The 18,412-nt window shown below is 41.4% G+C and overlaps 1 protein-coding gene across 1 annotated transcript; it reads right to left on the bottom strand.

Annotated features, from left to right (window-relative positions):
* Positions 1-1,569: 1,569 nt before the first annotated feature.
* col10a1a (collagen, type X, alpha 1a) lies at positions 1,570-6,413 on the bottom strand. Its single transcript, XM_082516583.1, has 3 exons — positions 6,305-6,413; positions 5,836-5,953; positions 1,570-4,054 (listed from the first exon to the last, which is right to left on the bottom strand). Exons 2-3 carry the CDS (start codon positions 5,936-5,938, stop codon positions 2,214-2,216), a joined length of 1,944 nt encoding a protein of 647 aa, XP_082372709.1. The 5' UTR covers positions 5,939-5,953; positions 6,305-6,413; the 3' UTR covers positions 1,570-2,213.
* Between the last annotated feature and the right edge of the window lie 11,999 nt (positions 6,414-18,412).

The following is an 18,412-nucleotide window of genomic DNA, read 5'->3' as shown; positions in this document are numbered from 1 at the left end:
TAGTCTCAGCAGATAATTTTAGAGTGCGGCTTGTGGAGTCAGCCAGAGGCAGCTCTCCATCTGCGCTGTCCCACCTCATTGCAACAACCACAGGCCATCTCCAAATGGAAGTACCCTCAGATGGCAATCCCCAGCAGTTTACTTCAGCCAGCTTCCTCTCTTTTCTTTCCCTTGGGCCCCTCACCTAACCGCTGTCACGCTCTTTCCCCCAAGCGAGATCAAACAGCTGCCTCCCTGCCAAAGGACCATCCCTGTCCCTCATTCCACACCCAAACTATATTCAGCACTCTCATATTGAGGCTTGCATGGTAGAGTAGCCTTTGTAAACTTTGGCTGCCAAGCAGGCAACTGGTAGCCATCATGTGGAGAGAGATTTTTTATTTAATCTATTTTAGCCTCTGTTTAGGACCATGTACTGCACTGAAGTATGTGTGAATTTTAAGCACTTTTTAAACACATATACTGACTACAAGCTGGTTAAATTGATATGATCAATGGCAAATTTGTGAGAGAATCTCAACTTCAAGGGTAGACTAAATTAGCAATGGTTGGTCTTACATAATAATAATTACTATTATTGCCTAAGAGTTAAGACTGTGTTGAAGAATAAAGGTGGTCATACCATATATTGACTTTTAAGCTTGTTAGAAATGTTCAAACTCTGTTTTCCCCTTATAAACTGTATATCCATGTATGTTTGCACATGTCTGCTGCACCTATTTCCCATTTTCTCAGCAAAATATAGAGAAATGAGGGGCGGCTTTTGCACAGTGCTGCATGTAGTTAATACTGTGCACAGGATACCAATTTATGGTGATACATTTAACAAAATGACCACAAATGAATAGAAATACATCATTATGTACATTATATATAATTATATAAGTTACATTACACTGAGGACAGTAAGTCCAACAGTAACGTTGGTAGGAAGATCCATTTTATAGTACCTGATACTTCCACTTCACATTTGTCAGCCAAAATTTTGCTTACAAAACCCATATGAGTGCTTAAAATTAAAACGTCTTGTTACTAACAAATAATGGCATGGTAGTCCAGTGCTTGGTTTGAACCTGCTGGGTGATTAGAGCCTCGCTGTGGATTGTTCATCTTATCCCTGTGTCTCTGTGGGCATACCTGTCCATGGTACGCTCCGCCTTTCTGTGGTAGTCAGCTGGAATAAGCTTCCATTAAGTAGATGAATGCATGTTGCTGACTTAAGATGCTTCATCTTAGGTAACTTTAGTATTAATAATATTTATATTAAATTACTTTTGTATTTTTTCACAATAACTTAATCTTGTGTTGAACCTGTCACAGATCACAATTATAACTTGATTTCTTGTTTTAATTTATGAATCTGCAGGAAAACTAAATTGGATTAGGGTTTTATTTTTTTACAGAACTCAACCAGTGCTCACAAAATACTCAAAGTGAGTTGACTCTTATGACTGTGTGTCTTCTTAAGCAGTTTTTGTGTTGTTTTATGTGCCTCTAACTGAGTTCTTTTTTAGTTTTCAAATTAAATGAGCTGCTAAATAAAAAAAAACAAACTTCTGATACAGAACATTCATTAAGACATCATTTATTTTGGTCATTATGGTTTACATGACACAATGTATGTCCAGGGATACAACGATGTTGCTGTTAAAACAGTTTGTGTTTCCATGACAGCATTTTGGTGACTTATTTCGTCATAACGGTCAATTTGACCATTACCATTTCACAATATATTCAAGTCACATTTAGTACAACAGGTTGCACAGAAAAAAGTATTAGGGTACTTTTAATAAGATTATTGGTAACCCAAACAAAAAAACTGAAAGAAAAAAAAAACAAGGTTGTATAAAAACAAACAAAAGCAGACAAACACTAAATTAAGAGTCACCAGTTGAAGTCAGTAAAAGGAACAGAATGGAAAAGAAAAAGTCAGGACATAACACAGTTTAACATCTCAATTTCACATGCTGTCTCCATTAAAATCTCACTGGTAACATTGTGGATTGCTTACCCCACCCCTGATCACCTGTGTTCATAAATTAGTTTTCCTTCTTCTAAGCACCTATTTCTTGTAGTTTTCAAGTCGAGATGCAACTATTTCTCAAAAATGGTGAACTGCCTGTCTGTTAGGTTGAGGAAAAACGAACAGGGAGTTTAGTTTGAGAAATGGCAAATTTAGTTGGTTGGCTTTCGGAAACTACTGAATCAACGTATCACGTTGAAGCGATGAGGAACCCAGAGAAAGAGCAGTGGACATTCTCTGCAGCAAAGACGCCATTGGCCTCATCGTCAGGGATCTGGACGTAAACTGTATCCTGCTCATCGAGCAAGAGGACAGCACTACCAGACATCTGGTCAAGGAAACCCTTGTTGTACTCATCATAAGTGAACATAACAGGCTGGCCATTCTTGTACAGAGCCACCAGGGCATGAGCTCCATTGACATGGATGCTATAAGAGAAGAAGTACACTCCAGGAACCTGGCAAGTGAAAATGCCTGACTCAGGGTCATAGTGATTCTCAGCATTATACACTATGTGGTCAAATTTAATGGGGCTGCCAGCAGGAGGGTAGGGGGTGGTCAGAGCTGCAGTGAAAGCAGACATGGGGGACTTCACCATAATCTCGCTCACTTCCATGCCCTTGCCCTTCTCAAATGCAACCTCACCTGGAGGGCCAGGGGGACCAGGAGGGCCAGCTGGGCCAGGTTCTCCATCAGAGCCGGGCTCACCAGGTTGACCAGGAGGACCCTCAGGTCCAGTGAGACCCTTAGCAGCCAAACCAGCGGGGCCAGGGGCACCAGGGAGACCTGGGTGTCCCTTGAGGCCTGGAGCACCAGCGGGACCTTGAGGCCCAGTAGGTCCTCTTGAACCTGGTGCACCATCTGATCCAGAGGGACCTTGCTCACCTGGGCGACCAGGATGACCTTTGGGTCCAGCAGGGCCTGGGATACCTGGGGCTCCTGGGGTACCTGGGGCACCTCCATTTCCTTTTTCACCTGTGGGTCCAGTTTCCCCTCTGGCCCCAGCAGGACCAGCTGGTCCTGGGTAACCCTGCTTACCTTGGAAACCCTGTGCTCCCTGATCTCCCTTGTTTCCCTTAGGTCCCTGAGGACCAGTTGCTCCTGTGTCACCTTTAGGGCCAACAGCACCAGGTGCACCTGTGAAACCTCTTTCACCCTGAGGTCCAGTAGGACCAGTTGGGCCAGTTGCACCAGTAGCACCAGTATATCCAGTTGGACCTTGCTCACCCTTTGGGCCTGTAGCACCAGTGCTACCTGTAGCTCCCCTTTCTCCTTTCTCTCCATTTGCACCTGGCTTTCCATATCCAGGCACTCCAGGGGCACCAGTGGATCCAGTAGGTCCCTGGTTGCCTTTAGGGCCACTTGGACCAGGCAGACCGGGGGCACCATTCTCACCTGGTTTACCTGGAATACCAACACCTGGGGCACCGGTGTGTCCTTTAGGTCCCTGAGGTCCCATGGGACCAGGGGCACCATCGCTACCTGGGCTACCTGATTTTCCTGGCTCACCTGGGGAACCTGATTTTCCTGGCTTTCCAACTCCAGATGAACCTGTAGCTCCAGGTGGACCCATAGGCCCTTCAGGTCCTGTCTCACCCTGAGGTCCAGGTGCTCCCACCCCTCTATCACCCTTAGAACCTGGCAGTCCAGGGATACCTGGATGTCCTTTCAGACCAGGCTCTCCTCTAGGTCCCATTGCTCCAGGAAGACCTGATGGTCCAGGCTTGCCAGTAGCAGAGAGGCCAGCAGGTCCAGGGCTTCCTGGTGATCCAGGGACTCCCCTAGGTCCTTGAGGGCCAGTGGCTCCAGTATCTCCCTTCTCACCAGAGTCTCCAGGCCTGCCAGGTTTGCCAGGACCACCTGGAGATCCAGGTTTACCAGCAATGGAGCGGCCAGGAGATCCAGGGGGTCCGGGAGGTCCTTGAGGTCCAGCATAGCCTACACCATTTTCACCTGGTGGGCCAGGAGGGCCAGAAGGTCCCTCGGGGCCTGGCTCACCTGGAGGACCAGGCTCACCTGCCACTGACACCACTGTGAAGAGTTAAAGAGAAACCATCATTAGTTCCATTAGCAAACAACAAAAAAACAAAAACAAAAAACAAAAATGGACACAAAGTAACAAAGTGAAAGAAATCTCTGTGTGTATGTTCAGGATACCTTAAGTCTGTGCATAAAATTCAACCACTTATTTCAAATTAGGGTCTGTTTAGGATGTTCAGTAACTCTGACTGCATCCCATTCAAGGGACAAGTGCTGGGTCATGGATGTTCTGGCCAGCTCTCAGTGCTTAGTGTGTTTGAGTGTGCATCAGTTTTGCAGCGTTCACAAGCAATATGACTTTCAGCAATCAAATATGAGCTGAATTTTAGCTTTTAAGAAAACCTCTCTACATAATGTTCTTTATTTTTTAAAATGGCTGAAACATGATCGACTAATTGATCCAGAAGGCGGGGCATGTTTAACTCTAATGAAGCAATGGTCTAACTTGTGAGATACGCCCACATACAACTCACCTATTGATGTACAGATATTATAAGATGTTACATGCATATTTTATTTTGAAGCAACCCCTTATAAACAGATGCATGTTTAGTATTATTCTAATAATTAATTTTAATACAGAAAAAGCATAACGTAAAGAAATATGGCTGCATGTAACCTGCTGAATGACTATTTTTAATACAAAGTACAGGTTTCAGATTTTAATGAGAGCCTTATGATTTGTTTAGGAGCTACTCAAGCAAAATAAGAGGGAGCTCTTTTTTATTTGCTGCCTTAATGTGGTCACATGGGTTTGAGTGTAAAAGGCTCACTCCTTGGCTTATTCTGATTTAGTTTGGATAAAGCCAAACAGATGTTTCTACTTTTGCGTTAAACAGGCGCACCCAAACAAACCACACTGCTGGGTGACTGGACTTTAATTGTCAGTGTGAAACTAAAAATAACCCCATAACAGCTACTTTCTCAAATAGAAACAGCAATGAGCTGATGACACAAAAGCGACACTTCACATTTTGCACTGCGTTTGGGAAACACACAACCTCTCTTTTTGTGTTTGGCAAAATAATAAAAAGAAAAGAAAATCAAACGTAACTCATGTTAACAATTAAATAAATCGCTTGCTTAACAAATAGAGCGAATAACTCTGCCAGATTGTAAACAGAATTAAAGTGCCTTCCTGTGAAACGTGCGCAAAATAGAATAAAATAAAGTAATAAAACTGTTGCTAATGTGAATAACTCGGCTCACTTAGTCATAAGGGGTCGCCACAGAGAAAAGCTCCGCCTGTTCGATTCCCTTCTTAACAGGATTTTTTTTTATCTCCTCCAGGGATCTTTTGCTTGTTTGGGGAATGTTTAAACCACTACACTACGGAGCTAGCGCTTTGGGTGAATATAAGGATACAAATATACAGGAAATGCTACAAAAACTACAGAGGGAGATTTAATCTGGTGATTTAGAGGAAAACAAAAACCTGCAAGCTCTGCTTCGTGCAAATAACCTGCAATTTCCGGCCTCATTGGAGAGGCATGCAACCTGTTGTAGCCAATCAGAGAGCAACACTGGCCCAGAGCAAGGTGGAGTTCAGCTTTCAAAGTAAAGTGCAGCTGTGCCTATCATCTGTCAGGCTGCTTACGGTACCTCTATTGGTCAAAATAGCTATCCCCCTCACTGAAGGTAAGGAAATCCTGCCATACAGTGTTGCTCAAATAAGACCAACTTTATGGAAGAAGATCTCCCATAAAGTTGATAGGCTGTTCGTGAAGCTCACAAACTGATTGAACACAGGGCGAAATGATGCGTATTCTTACCATGGCTCTTCACAGGCATCACCTTCCTCACTACGTAACCCTTTCCGTGGGCTGCTGCAGAGGCCACCACAAGGAGGAGGATGGTCGCTACACGTATGTCCATCTTGCAAGGTCAAACCTGCAATGGAGGAGGAGAAGAAGAAGAAAGTCAGTACATCTGTTTTCAAGGTATAAAAAGTGCCATCAAGCTTTAGTGTTTGTATTAGTGTGAATTTTAGAGAGCCTGAAAACTTTTCTGGTACAAGAACATGCTTTAATCTTTCTTACAGAAACAATACTAGACAACAAATAAGAACAGAAAGCACAATTTTCTATTTCCACACTTCAGGCTCATGTATTACAAATGAAGGTAAAAGGCAGCAGAAGTTGCTCTATTTTTCTCCAACCAGTCACAGGAATGACTGAAGGCCCACACAAAGCCTAGATGTTGACAGCACTCCCCTAGAGATAGAGAGGAAATTTCACATACCAGCATCCAACGAGAAGAACCAAACTCCTCAGCACCAGTGAGCTCCCGGTGCTGCTGTATATCCTTAGGGTAGGAGCACAACTGAGGATATGCTGCCCTCCAGTACAATGATGTGGGTATTTATACCATATCTACCCTGCGCATCATTAAAAAAAAAAAAAAAAAGCCCCCACCACTCAAGTACCTCCCTCCTCCAGCTAGGCTGTAATTAGCAGAAAGATCTGCCCAAAGCGGGCATGTCACATCAGGGTTCCTCCATGTCTTGAATATCCAGACACATGATTATCACTTATTTCTGTCTTCTCCTGAACTATAAAACAATAAAAAAGTATACTTTTGCAGTGGACAAAAACAATCTCAACGAGAGCAACAAGGACACCTTTCATTTTCATCTTGGTTACATGCATATGGCATTTTACAGGAGGCATTTAAAAATCTGCTCTGGACATGTTTATGTTAAAATTCCTCTTTCTAAATATGAAAATATCTTAAGGTAGTCAAAACAGACAGCTACTGTAGGTCTGTAACGGCACCTGTATAGCTTCACAAAGCGTGCTTTGAGGATGTATAGTGCACTATATGTCTCATCTCCAAATTTACATCTTGTCCAGCCGACTGGTGAAACTTGTCTTTACCTGTGCCGTCTGTCTGGACACCTCTATGCCTGCATGATAACATAAACAAGGGAAGTGGTGGGGAAAGCTTGCCTTCATGAAAGGTACAGTAGCTTTTGTGGAGTTTGACTGAAATGAACTAAAAATATTTTTTTCACTGATGTGAAGGCGTCATTTAAGAGATTCGTATATTTAGTTCAGTACATTTCCTGGGTATTATTATTTGGTCAGCTTGTTATGTGACTAATAGAGGACAAAGTAGATTTCATTTCAGCCTCTATTTCAAGATGAACACTTTTTCTTAACTTGGATATTTTTGTATGTGTTTCACCCTCAAAACAGCTAATAAATCTATATAAAGAGCCACTGGGAAAGGCATTTGGGCTTGTTTCTGTGCAGTCTTGTAAATGCACTCTAGTGTAGCAGTGTTTGCTACACTAGAGTTCACTACTCCTGTTTAAACACCAGAGGGCAGGTTTTACTGAGGTACAGCACCTATCCCTGGAGTGAGGTACCGCTGCTGTAGAGAAGGGGCCATGCTCCTGTGGTCACTTGTTATTTTTGGCCGCCTCAGTGCATCATCAGAGGTTTCAGTCCTATCCCTACAATAAAAGCTAGTTCCTGTCAAAATGTTGTATTTCCTCACTCCTGTCCTCCAGTATTATCCTCCCTCGCCCTCACCCTCCACCTTGTGTTGCTTACTTTGAGATGTTCCAACTGTAATTTCTCAGTTTCACCCCAGCCACATAGGAAATGCATACACCCAAATAATCACATGTTCTCAAACACACAAGTAGCCATAAACGATGTGTAGGGTAGTCCATGGCCCATCCCAAAATCTCCTTGGTGAATGGCGCAGCCAGTTATGGCACATGTTCTTCCTGTGTTCTTATAATGTATATACATACTGCTGACAACATGTGTATATTTGCAGAAATGATGATGAACTGCGTGATTGAGGGCTTCAAAATGTTTCTACATAAGGCGTCTATACTACATGTGACCGTGACTGGCATCTTCCACCACATATATAATTAAAGATTCTACAACATGGGTTGTTGGAACCCCCTTTTTAGTAAATTAGACCAAATTATCTGCAATTTTCCAAAGTGCTACCTTCACCCGGCTCATATCACTTAATCACGTTTGGCAAGTATTGTTTAAGTTCACTCTTGCTGTCAAATAAAACGTAATATAATTTGCGATCTTCATTTTCAAATATTTGAAATTTTGCTCATGAAAGAGTTGGGAGTGATAGCTCGCGGCAAAGGTGTAGACTGACTACCAGAGGCAGTAAAATGATAGAGAGAAGTTACATTGCATTTACTTGAAGTGTGTCTCAGTTGGAAGGAGCAGAGCACTTAAGCCAGTTATCACTACTGGAAGTTTTCCTTTTGAATGTGCATGTTTAGTCTTGCTTCATCAGCTTTGGAAAATCAGGTTTCTCCTGCAAATATACAGCAGAAGGTTTCTATTTTGATGAAATTACTGGTGAATGCCACACCAACGCCACATCAGTGTGCCACCAGTTTTGTTCTATGTATTTTTTTTTAAGTTATGCTCTATTATTTTAAAATCTCTTTATGCTTGTGCCCTAGGAGGAGGCCGAGGTTTTCCGGCTTTAGTCAGATTTAGATGAAAGAACAGAGCAAAGGAGGGTGGAGTTAGGATTTTGTATGTTTAGGTTCAGATCATTTCAGTTTATGTTTTTTCAAACAAGGCAAAGCCAATGCGAAAGAGGCTCTCTGTTTTTAGTCTGTTGTTCTGAAAACAATGATTCATCTCTTTATGCATGAAAAAAAACTCCCATCATGCATTTGCATGTGAAGCGACAGGAAGGCTCATGCTGCGCTTTGGAACCAGAGCTCATTTTGGCTTGAGGAAGACTTGAATTGACAGTGCAATTTTGATGTTGTTTATAACCTTGCAGCATATATTTTTTTTGCTTTTCTTAACACGCCACTGCACTTATTCGAGAAGGACGCAGTGTCCTTGTGCCTTCTAGCAGCTGAATTGAAGGCTGTGAAAAGTACATGGCAGAGCTCTATCTGCTCTTCTCATTACTTCGCCGCAGCAGCTTGATGTGGCTGGCAAGCCTCATTGTAATAACCATTAGGAATTAGGTTAACGGCCTTCAAACTTGAGGTAGTGACGTCGCTTCGTGCTTATATTCCTTGTGAGCCCCCCACTGTAAAACACACACATGCTTTCAGTTTTGTGTCACTTTGTACCCTTGATATGTGACATCAAATATTTTTTTTACTGAATTTAGAAAACAGAGAAAACAGCTAATTATGCACACGCCCAAAGTCACTGGGAGCAAGTGAAAGCTGAATCGCTCCTTGTTTTAAGATCGCACAGATTTTATGGCTGTTTTTCATGTAGTTTAGTGACAGCAGTCATTTAAGGAGTCATTTGAGGTACTTCTTGAGTATTTGCTTTTTTGGTACTTCACTATCCAATAATTATTGCAGTATTTATTTCACTATATTTGTCTCACAACTCTTGTTAGTAGCTTTGCAGTTTCAGATTATTAATGGAGTCATATGTCAATGCTTTTTTATTGCATAACACAGGGATTCATATATACTTTTTTTTATTGCTGCTAGTGTCCAATCAGAAACTCTTATTTTGGAGCATAACTCTTTGTAGATTCTTCATATGCCCCACAAAACAAACATGGGCTGAAATAAGGATAAAAACAAGCATGGGAAGCCATGACAGGGCAAAGTTTCTTGCCTGACCCTTCTGCAGAGGACATGAACTGGCATTTTGAGGCCTTGCATGTTCTTCAGGCCTTCATCCGTATCTAACAACAGCCTGTGGATTTCACTAAAATCCCCAGAGAGTGGACAGCATTACTGGCAATGCTGGTGATGTTTGTGCCTGTACTCTGCAATGATAACAGTATTTGAGGGAAAGCTTTTCGCATTTTGTTTCTCTTTCTGTGCGCTCCACTGCCTAGGAATCGATGTTTTTGGTTTCTTCGACATTCTGGCTGAGGCTCAACCCACACCCAGCAGAGGCACATAATTGGTGGTTGATGTAAGGGGGCCCGGGCCGAGCACGTGAGTTAAAGGCTAAAGATACACCATCACTGCTGGGATACAAATTTAATGTTTCAATAAACTCCACGGACCACTAAAAACTACTTTAAACTTTATGAATGGCAGCCTTGACAGGGGCCTATGTGAGTGATTGGTGGGGAAATTATAGGGTCCTGAAAACAAACAGGGACCCAAATGGTGCCGGAAGCGTAAAAGTAACTGAAAAATGGCAGCGGTAGCTTTAGAGACGAGAGCTGGTGTCTGGGAGGTCACCAGTTTGAAATCCAGAAAGGCAGAAAAACTGGGGGGATGAATGAGAAAGCACCTGTTGGGTGTTCTTTGACAGATGCCAGGTGTAAACGCATGTAGCTGCGTGTTAACATGAAAGCTTTCCTCAGCCAGACACCGCATGGTAATCTAACGTAAATTCTTTTGACTTTAGGGTGTTTTACCCCCGTAAACACACTACATTTGCTGTGTAATTAAGCCGATAAGTTGGAAATAGTTTGAAATTTGTGCTCACTGCCTGCTTGTGAAGGTATCGCCGTTCTGGCTGTTGAAGCTGGTGCTAGACGCACTTCTGAAAATGAGGACTTGCTTATTGCCAGTGAAGCGAGTCGAATGCTACTTGATTTGATTGCTTCTGTTTCCATAGTTCAGTATGCTGAATGTTTACTTATAGAAAGGTCTGACTCAGCTGTCATTTTCGGGCAGCTTTCTTTAGTTTTGCAGAGGAAATCAGGCCTTCAGAAGTGCAGCAGCCAGAAACTAATTGAATGAGTACTCAGCCAGACAGTTTATGGGGTGCTACAGGGCACCCAATTTACTTCAAAGGTAAAAAGGTCATAAGAACATACAGATATTTTTCGCATGCTTGTTGTGTCCTCAAGCGAGGAGGCGATCTTTGCTCGTTATCGTTTTTATCATGAGGTTGTTTTTTGGGGGATTGAAACAAACAAACGGTGAAACAGAGGACAGACTGCTGAGACTATCTGTTTACTGTGGGATCATTTAAAGATATCAAAGCGAAATAAAACGACCTTAATGGGATTTTCAGCGCTTAAGCATAGGTGGCAGAGTCCTGTATTTAAGGATAATGACTAATCCGCTACATCGTGCCTGTGAAAATTTAGGGTTTCACCGTCTGTATCAGTGAATGCAAGAGAATCTGTTAGAGTGTGTGTATGTGTGTGTGTGTAGGAAAGTGCTTGTGAAAGGCAGGAGGAGCAGAGGTGGATTTATTATTTATTTGTCTTGTCTGTTCATAATCACATCTGAGTTGAACGTGTGGTGGGGGAATGACACTTTGTGTGCTTCAAATCCAGAGTGACAACCAAGAACCATGTTTACACAACACAATGTCACCTCACTTGCTGGAGCAGATTGTTAGCACTGCGCCATTATGACCGCTGGAGAGACAAGACAAGTGTTGTTTCTGTACACTATATTTGGGAAGAGCCATGTCTGTCTCAAAATAAGTGTTGGGGCTAACCTGTGAGTTAGCACCCACACAATTCACAAACCTTATATAAAGACACAGCCACAGGAAGTTAGCTAGAGTTTAATGTACAGCGTGTCCAGAACAATGCCGGGGCCGTGGCTCCATCGCTGTGGTTTTGAGGTTTGTTTTGCTGGCTGATGAACCCTGTGTGGGTTGATACTTTGACTGGGCCTGAAACAGTAACCCTAACTGTGTCTAAATGGGAACGAGTCCACATTATAAAACACTAACAAACAATAGTGTGCTGTCTACTTTCTATAAAATATAGTTGCAGTAAAAATAATAGTGCACACAGAGTTTTCTCCTTATAAGGTTTAAGTTTGTTATTTGGTTTGGTTGATTCGTGATGAAGTATTGACCTGACACAGTGTCTGCAGGGATAGGTTTCAGCCTCATGGTGAACCTGAGTGATGTATGGATGGATTCAACTGTTCCCTTTAGAGGTCGCCACAGCGGGTCATCTGCTTCCATCTCACCCTATCCCAGCATCCTCCTCTGTCACACAAGCTTCTCCTGTTCCTTCACTACATCCTTGAATGTTTTCTGTTCTTCCTCTTTTCCTTCTGTCCGGCAGCTCTATCGTCCCAACATTTAAAGTTTCTATTCTCACTAACATACTCCTACCTTTCCTTCCCTCATGCTGCCTTACAACATACCTTCCCTTCTTCTCCTCCTCTGTATTCGGCCAACAGTAGCATAGTTTCCACCATCACCGTCTTGGCCAGCAGCACCATTTATCCTTGCTTGAGACCAGGACTGGGGGCACACTGGATAGTGATTTGCAAATGAGTTTTATATTGTTTTGTACTGTAGGCTCAAACTTATTAAACTGGTTATTCCAGTTTTTTTATACACAGTCTTTTGTAACGGCTTCACCCCCTTAGTTGCTCTGAGTCAGTGCAGCATTGGATCCGAGTTATGTCATTGTTTATTTTATTGAGTTTTATTGTTTGTAATTGGAAAAGAAAAAAATAAAGTCCGATCACCAAACGGAAACTGACACATCAGAAAAACCAGTAATGAAAGACACACACTAACCTCTGCAAAATATTATAAAAACGACAAATATGCAGCTGGTTTGTAAACTGAACTCAGATGTGACCAAAAATCTGAAGCGTTGCCATAAAAAACCAATGTGAAAGTATTCAGTTGGCTGGCTATTTGAAAAACAGTTATTCAGACGAATGGCTCGCTGCAGATGTTTTGGAGTTTGTTGTTGGTAATCCACAAACACAAGAACATCCCAGAATAAGTCAGGAGGAGAACACACAAGCTGGCAGTTGGCGTCTCATTGTGTTTGTTTAAGGGGGTTTTGGGACCAGACTTTATATTTGCAGAATATTTCGAAGAGACGGGCCAAAGGTGGATCCAAAAACATTTGTATTGAGTGAGTTTGTCCAGAGCTTTACATGGGCCGGGACTGTGGAAATGGAAAGCTGTCTGACACAGCAAGGGTCCGAGGTATTTCTTCTTCAGTGTATCGTTTGATCGCCTACTATAAAGGAAAATATAGTGCATTAAACTTGCCTAACCACAGGTCATGTGAGACCGTCCCTGACATTTAGACAAAACAAATCTGTAGTGAAACTGTAAGAGAACTTGTAGCCTAAAATAGACAATCCTGACTAAATGTCCACATTTAGTCAGAATTGTATGATGTAGTGCCCGTGTCTGCAGTTCTGCATGATGCTGTGAAATTACAAGCAATTTAAACTTTTTTTTCCTGACAAAAAACATGGTTTAGTACATCTTTAAAGGAGCTATTAGACCCAAATTTACATGAAATGAGCTGTTGAAACACCAAATGCTTTGCAGGTAGCTTGGAGTTCAAGATGCTGTACAAGGAATATGCACGCTTAGAACTTAGAGGCATATAACATTTTTTGCGCGCTTGTACATAAAATTCTTACTTGCGTGACTAAACCTTAGGTGCCTGCTGGGAGGACTTGTAGCCGAGCTTCTGTGACATCCAGCGGATTGAAGCTAAGGAAACAGGATTTTATAATCTTCTTGGAGGGTCTAGATGATTTATTTTTCCTACAGCCAGTAATACATCCAGCATTGCAAAGCAGAACAAGGAGTTTGTCATTTTGTTGAACCATCAGTTTCGCTTTGGAGAGTCGAGTTCACTGTGAGGGCTTGTCCCCTCGCGAGCAGAGCCAAGTGGTCTTAAACACAGAAAGAGTGTGAGTCATTGTGCTCTGTAATTTAGGCACACTGCAGCTGTCTTAAGTGACCACGACTGGAGACCTGTTAACCGGCCCGATCCACATGTAAGACTTTCCTTTCCTGTTAACGTAATAATTATAATGTCACTTCCAGCTCTCTCCCTCAATTGCAGCATGTATAGCTTTAACTGCAATGACAGCTTGCTGCAGGATCTTTCTAGGACAGGCCTGATGACTATTTTGGGTTTCTGACCTTCTTTCCCGACAAAGAGCCTCTGTTAATCTCTTCTATAATCTTTTTTCTGGATAATGCATCTACTGTAAATACTATTTTCCAAGGTTATGGGCTTTTCTCTTAAACCCTGTAAATATATGTCTTCCTCTATGGCAGTGAGTTGGAGCTGGACAGTCAAGTGGCACAAGGTGAACTGCTAACTCGGCTGAATGGGACACATAAGACTTAAAAGACTTTCCAATTTGTCTTTTTCTCAGCTATTTACGGTTCTGTATTTCAAACAAAATCTCCAAATGTGGAAGTCTGAGGTCCTGTGGTGAAGGAAGAGAGAATTACAGTCTTAATACTGCTGCGCTTTTTCTGCTACAGTGTTTACATTGGTCTAGTCACTTTCTGGATTGCAACAGCATGTGGTTGAGTAAAACTGTGGTTGTTGCTGCCGCTGCTGTTTGAAACCCATCTTATTCCAGACAGACAGGTGGACTCTGTCTGGAAACTCTTGCAGTCGCATTTAGATGGCAACAGCTTTCTCAAGTGGCTTTCTAATAAAGGGATAGAACATTTGATCAGACATGTTTTCCCGTAAATGGAAAACCCCCTCACTAGCAGATTGTGCTGCCACGTGCATGTCACTCAGTGTGCCAAAACTGGCCATTTTTAGGTGGTAAGTACTCGGGCAGTGAATGTTTATTTTATTTTCAGCCGTCTGACTGGTTTTTATAAGGTCAATTTGTGCATTTATATAAACACAGATTACTTTCTAATAATTTGGGGTATATTGGTATATACTGTACTTAATTTCACAGGATCACCAAAGAAAGCTAGTCGCAGTGTGCATCTGTGCTGTGCTCAAGCACAGACTTTAAACATATCCTAAATAAATTAATGCCAGTAATGATTAGTAAACTTTTGCATTTTTGCATAATATACAGTGTAATATTAGCATTTTATTTAGTGCAGTGTTTCTGGCCTTACTGCTAACTCCTAAAAACTAACAGTATTTCTGCTCAATACTTTCCTGTGCTCAGGAGTTATTAGATGTCGTTGTCTGTCTGATGCAGAACAACAGTGTGAACAGCTTTTTCCAAGTTTTTACAGCGTTTGTTGAAACTGGAAACAAGTCGATAAGAGTGATGTCGTCATAAAAGATGAACAAAGGCATCATGAGATCATCTGTTTCTTGGGCTTGTTGTTTTGAAGCCTTTAATTTGGCATTTTGGCCTTCACCGTTTTGATGTTTTGCAACTCGATGCCATGAGTAGGTGGTGGGTGGTGGATTTGACTGACAACCTGAGACCACTGCACGCTCATTTGGTAGTGATTTGTCAGTCATCGAGGAGCCACACCATAAAGCCTGTCCTGCTTTATTGTCTGGTTTGCTCTCAGTGGCACAATAATTTACGTATGATGCTGTATTGAAGGAGTCTTAAAACTAACAGCTGGGACCATGCAGTTACTTTCCTGTAGACTTCTATACAATCAGAATTCTTTTTAACAACTGAGGTCAATCCCTGCTGGCCATTCGGTTCATGATGATAGTATCACACACTGTTGTTGCCGATTTGTCAGCTACTCAACCATAATGAGAACATTCTACCACATCCCAAAGGTGCTCTATTGAATTGAGAACTTGTGACTGTGGAGGCCATTTAAACACACTGAGCTCATTGTTAAATTCAAGAACCCACTCTGAGATGATTTGAGCTTTGTGGCAGGCTCCAGCAGCCATCAGAAGATGGCACACTGGTCACAAAGGAATGGGCATGGTCAGCAACAATGCTCAGGTAGACCATGGTGTTTAAATGCTCATCGTTTGCCAACAATATATCCCCCACTCACACCACTGAAACTCCATTATGCTTTTGTTTTGCATTCAGAGATGCTCTTCTGCATACCTTGGTTGTAACAAGTCGTTATTTGAGTTACTGCCTTCCTGTCAGCTTGAAGCAGTGTGGCCGCCCTCCTTTTATCTCTCCCATCAACATTTTTCCTGAGAACTGCAGCTCACTGGATATTTTCCTTTCTGTGGACCATTCTCTGTAAACCCTTAAGATAGTTGCATGGTCAAATCCCAGTAGATTAGTTGCTAAAAACCAGCCTGTCTAGCACCACCAACCATCCAGCATTCAAAGTCACTTAAATCACCTTTCCTCCCCGTCCTGATGCTCAGTTTGAACTTCAGTATGCCTAAATACATTATATGTTTGACATAAAAGTGAGGGGTGATTTATGAGTGACTGGAAAACGTCTGTTATCGGTGATTACATTGCATTTCTCATGACTGGATTGGCCTCTTTTGTCGCCTTGTCATGCAAAAATTGCATACATTTGCTCTTTTCCTTGCTGAAATGACAGATTAAAAGCCTAAATGAGATAGGTTTCATGTTTGTGTTCTTATTTCAAAGCCCTTCACTTTCACTTTATCACAGTGCGAAACCCCTCTGTTGAGTTTGATCCCCTCTGTAACCTCACAGACAAGCGGTTTGCTTCATTGAAATTAGACTAATTATATTCCACACCTCAACACACGCATTTACTCTAAGCTGTACTTTCACTAGCCATTATCTCTTTAGTGTTTCATGACTGTGAAACACCCTCTTCCAAATTAAAGGTCGGAAATGTGCCAGAACCTTACATTATAAGCAGGGTTTTTTTTGAGAATTAAAAGCTGCCCAGTCGCTCCAGTCTGTCAGTCTGCACCAGTTTGACATCAGCCGCCAACTGAGAGCTTAGCTTAAGCTGCAGACTATGAAAATCTGTTTTTTCCCTTCTGCTTGTGCAGATAGAGCGGGAGAGCTGAAATGTGCTTCCACAGACATTTTGGGATTTCTGCCCTGTGATGAAATGCAGCGATAGACTCTAAATGTCAGTAATCACCTGGGGATAAAGAAAAGAGACTGTTATGTGTAGTCATACAGAGGTGCACAGACTATTTGTCAAAAATATTTTCAAATCAGGTCCTAGCTGGAAGGTGTGCTCAGCTTTTTCAAATCACAGCCACTACAGAAAACTCAGTTTGTTCATCATTCACACAAAGTATTCTTTTTAAAAGTTGGCGGTTTCTGGTTTTATTCATGATTTGAGATTTAAAAAAAGATGTATCTATTACTTTGTAATAATGTAAGCAGTGTCTTTAATTCATAATTCAATTATTAATCAGAGTTGGCACTCTGTGCATGTGCTCTATGTAAGATTAGGCGACTCAACATAAGCCATAAGAAGGAAGCTTAGACGATACAACACAGACCAGTTTGGCTTTTTTCTCGTCTAATCTAACTTTCACTAAAGTTTCAAGACAAAGGGTTGAAAATATATAAAGCAGTTTATGCCACAGGTTATAAACACAGCGTGCAAATGCACTACCCTAGATTTTATGGGCTTTAACAACAAGCCCGCTCTGGTTTACTCATACATATAATAGTGGCTGTTGCCATGGTTTTGTTGCTTCGTTAAGCAACATGTTAAGCATACACAATGTTATGTTATAGAGCTGAAAGTTGGTTTTGGTGTTTAGACAAAGGAAAGCTAGAGAGCTTTATTTAGGATGCTGTGATTCACTGTGCTTTTCCCGCAATGACGGCCGCTCTTTGATTTACATCTGGACCCACGGAGTTTGAGCAGATGCCGAAAACTATAGTGGATACATCATTCACCAAATAATCCATCACTGACAGAGGACATCGATGACCAGACGATAGACCAGAAAAAGCTGAAGGAAGTAATTAAGTAGTGTTATACTCAAGTAACTAAATCTACAAACCTTTTAAAAAGTTCACCTAAAAATGTAGTGATGAAATAAGGCATTAGTTAAGATAATTTAGCGTCTTTGCTTTTTTGAGAAAATCAAATCCCTAATCTAAAAAAATTAGGGATAAATACATTTCTGGTATTCAAATTAATAGTGTTCCAGTTAGTTTTTGCATTATGTGGAGTAATAGATAAAATCATGGCAAAAAGAAAGGTTTTACTTGTCAGTATAGTACGTTATTTTTAAAAAATCACCTGGTCTTTACTGAGTTTTAAAATTAGGCAAATAAACATCCCAGAACGTTCGTCTCAATTTCAGACTGTGTAAGGTGAAGTTATTATGTAGAAAAGTTGGCACTTCTGTAATATTTTTTTTTAAATATCTTTATTTAACACATTGGCTTTAGACTGAAATAAAACTGCTCAAGTGAAATTTGAAATTTATCTGATTTATACCACATTTTAAAAAGCATATTGCTTTCCAAGACCAATAAGCAGACTTTGATAACACAATAGAAGCTACTGTTTGCTGAAAACGTCACGTTAACAACTAAATGAAAAGGAAAATTGGACACTACAACCCAAATTAATGATTTAAAAAAACACTTTTTATGTGTGCGTTTATTTATTTATTTATTTTTTGTCTGAGTACATGTTGTACTCTTTGAGAATTCTTTGCGTTTTTTTAGATGCAAAGTGATGCTTGGTCACTCTTGAAATACTCTCAAGTATGGGTATGTGTTGGTGCATGCGACCACAAACTGCAGAGATTTTGTGCTGTTTCACATCAGCAGAG

The sequence above is a fragment of the Aulonocara stuartgranti genome (assembly GCF_965226115.1).
Source record: "Aulonocara stuartgranti genome assembly, chromosome: 19".
Classification (NCBI taxonomy): Eukaryota; Metazoa; Chordata; class Actinopteri; order Cichliformes; family Cichlidae; genus Aulonocara; species Aulonocara stuartgranti.
This window is presented reverse-complemented; position numbering and strand designations above follow the sequence as displayed.

Bases quoted from the DNA above. Each gene is read 5' to 3' on its own strand.
- col10a1a (XM_082516583.1), bottom strand. From the start codon at position 5,938: ATGGACATACGTGTAGCGACCATCCTCCTCCTTGTGGTGGCCTCTGCA. The intron at 4,055-5,835 runs GTAAGAATACGC...AACTCTTCACAG, and splicing joins GATGCCTGTGAAGAGCCATG to TGGTGTCAGTGGCAGGTGAG.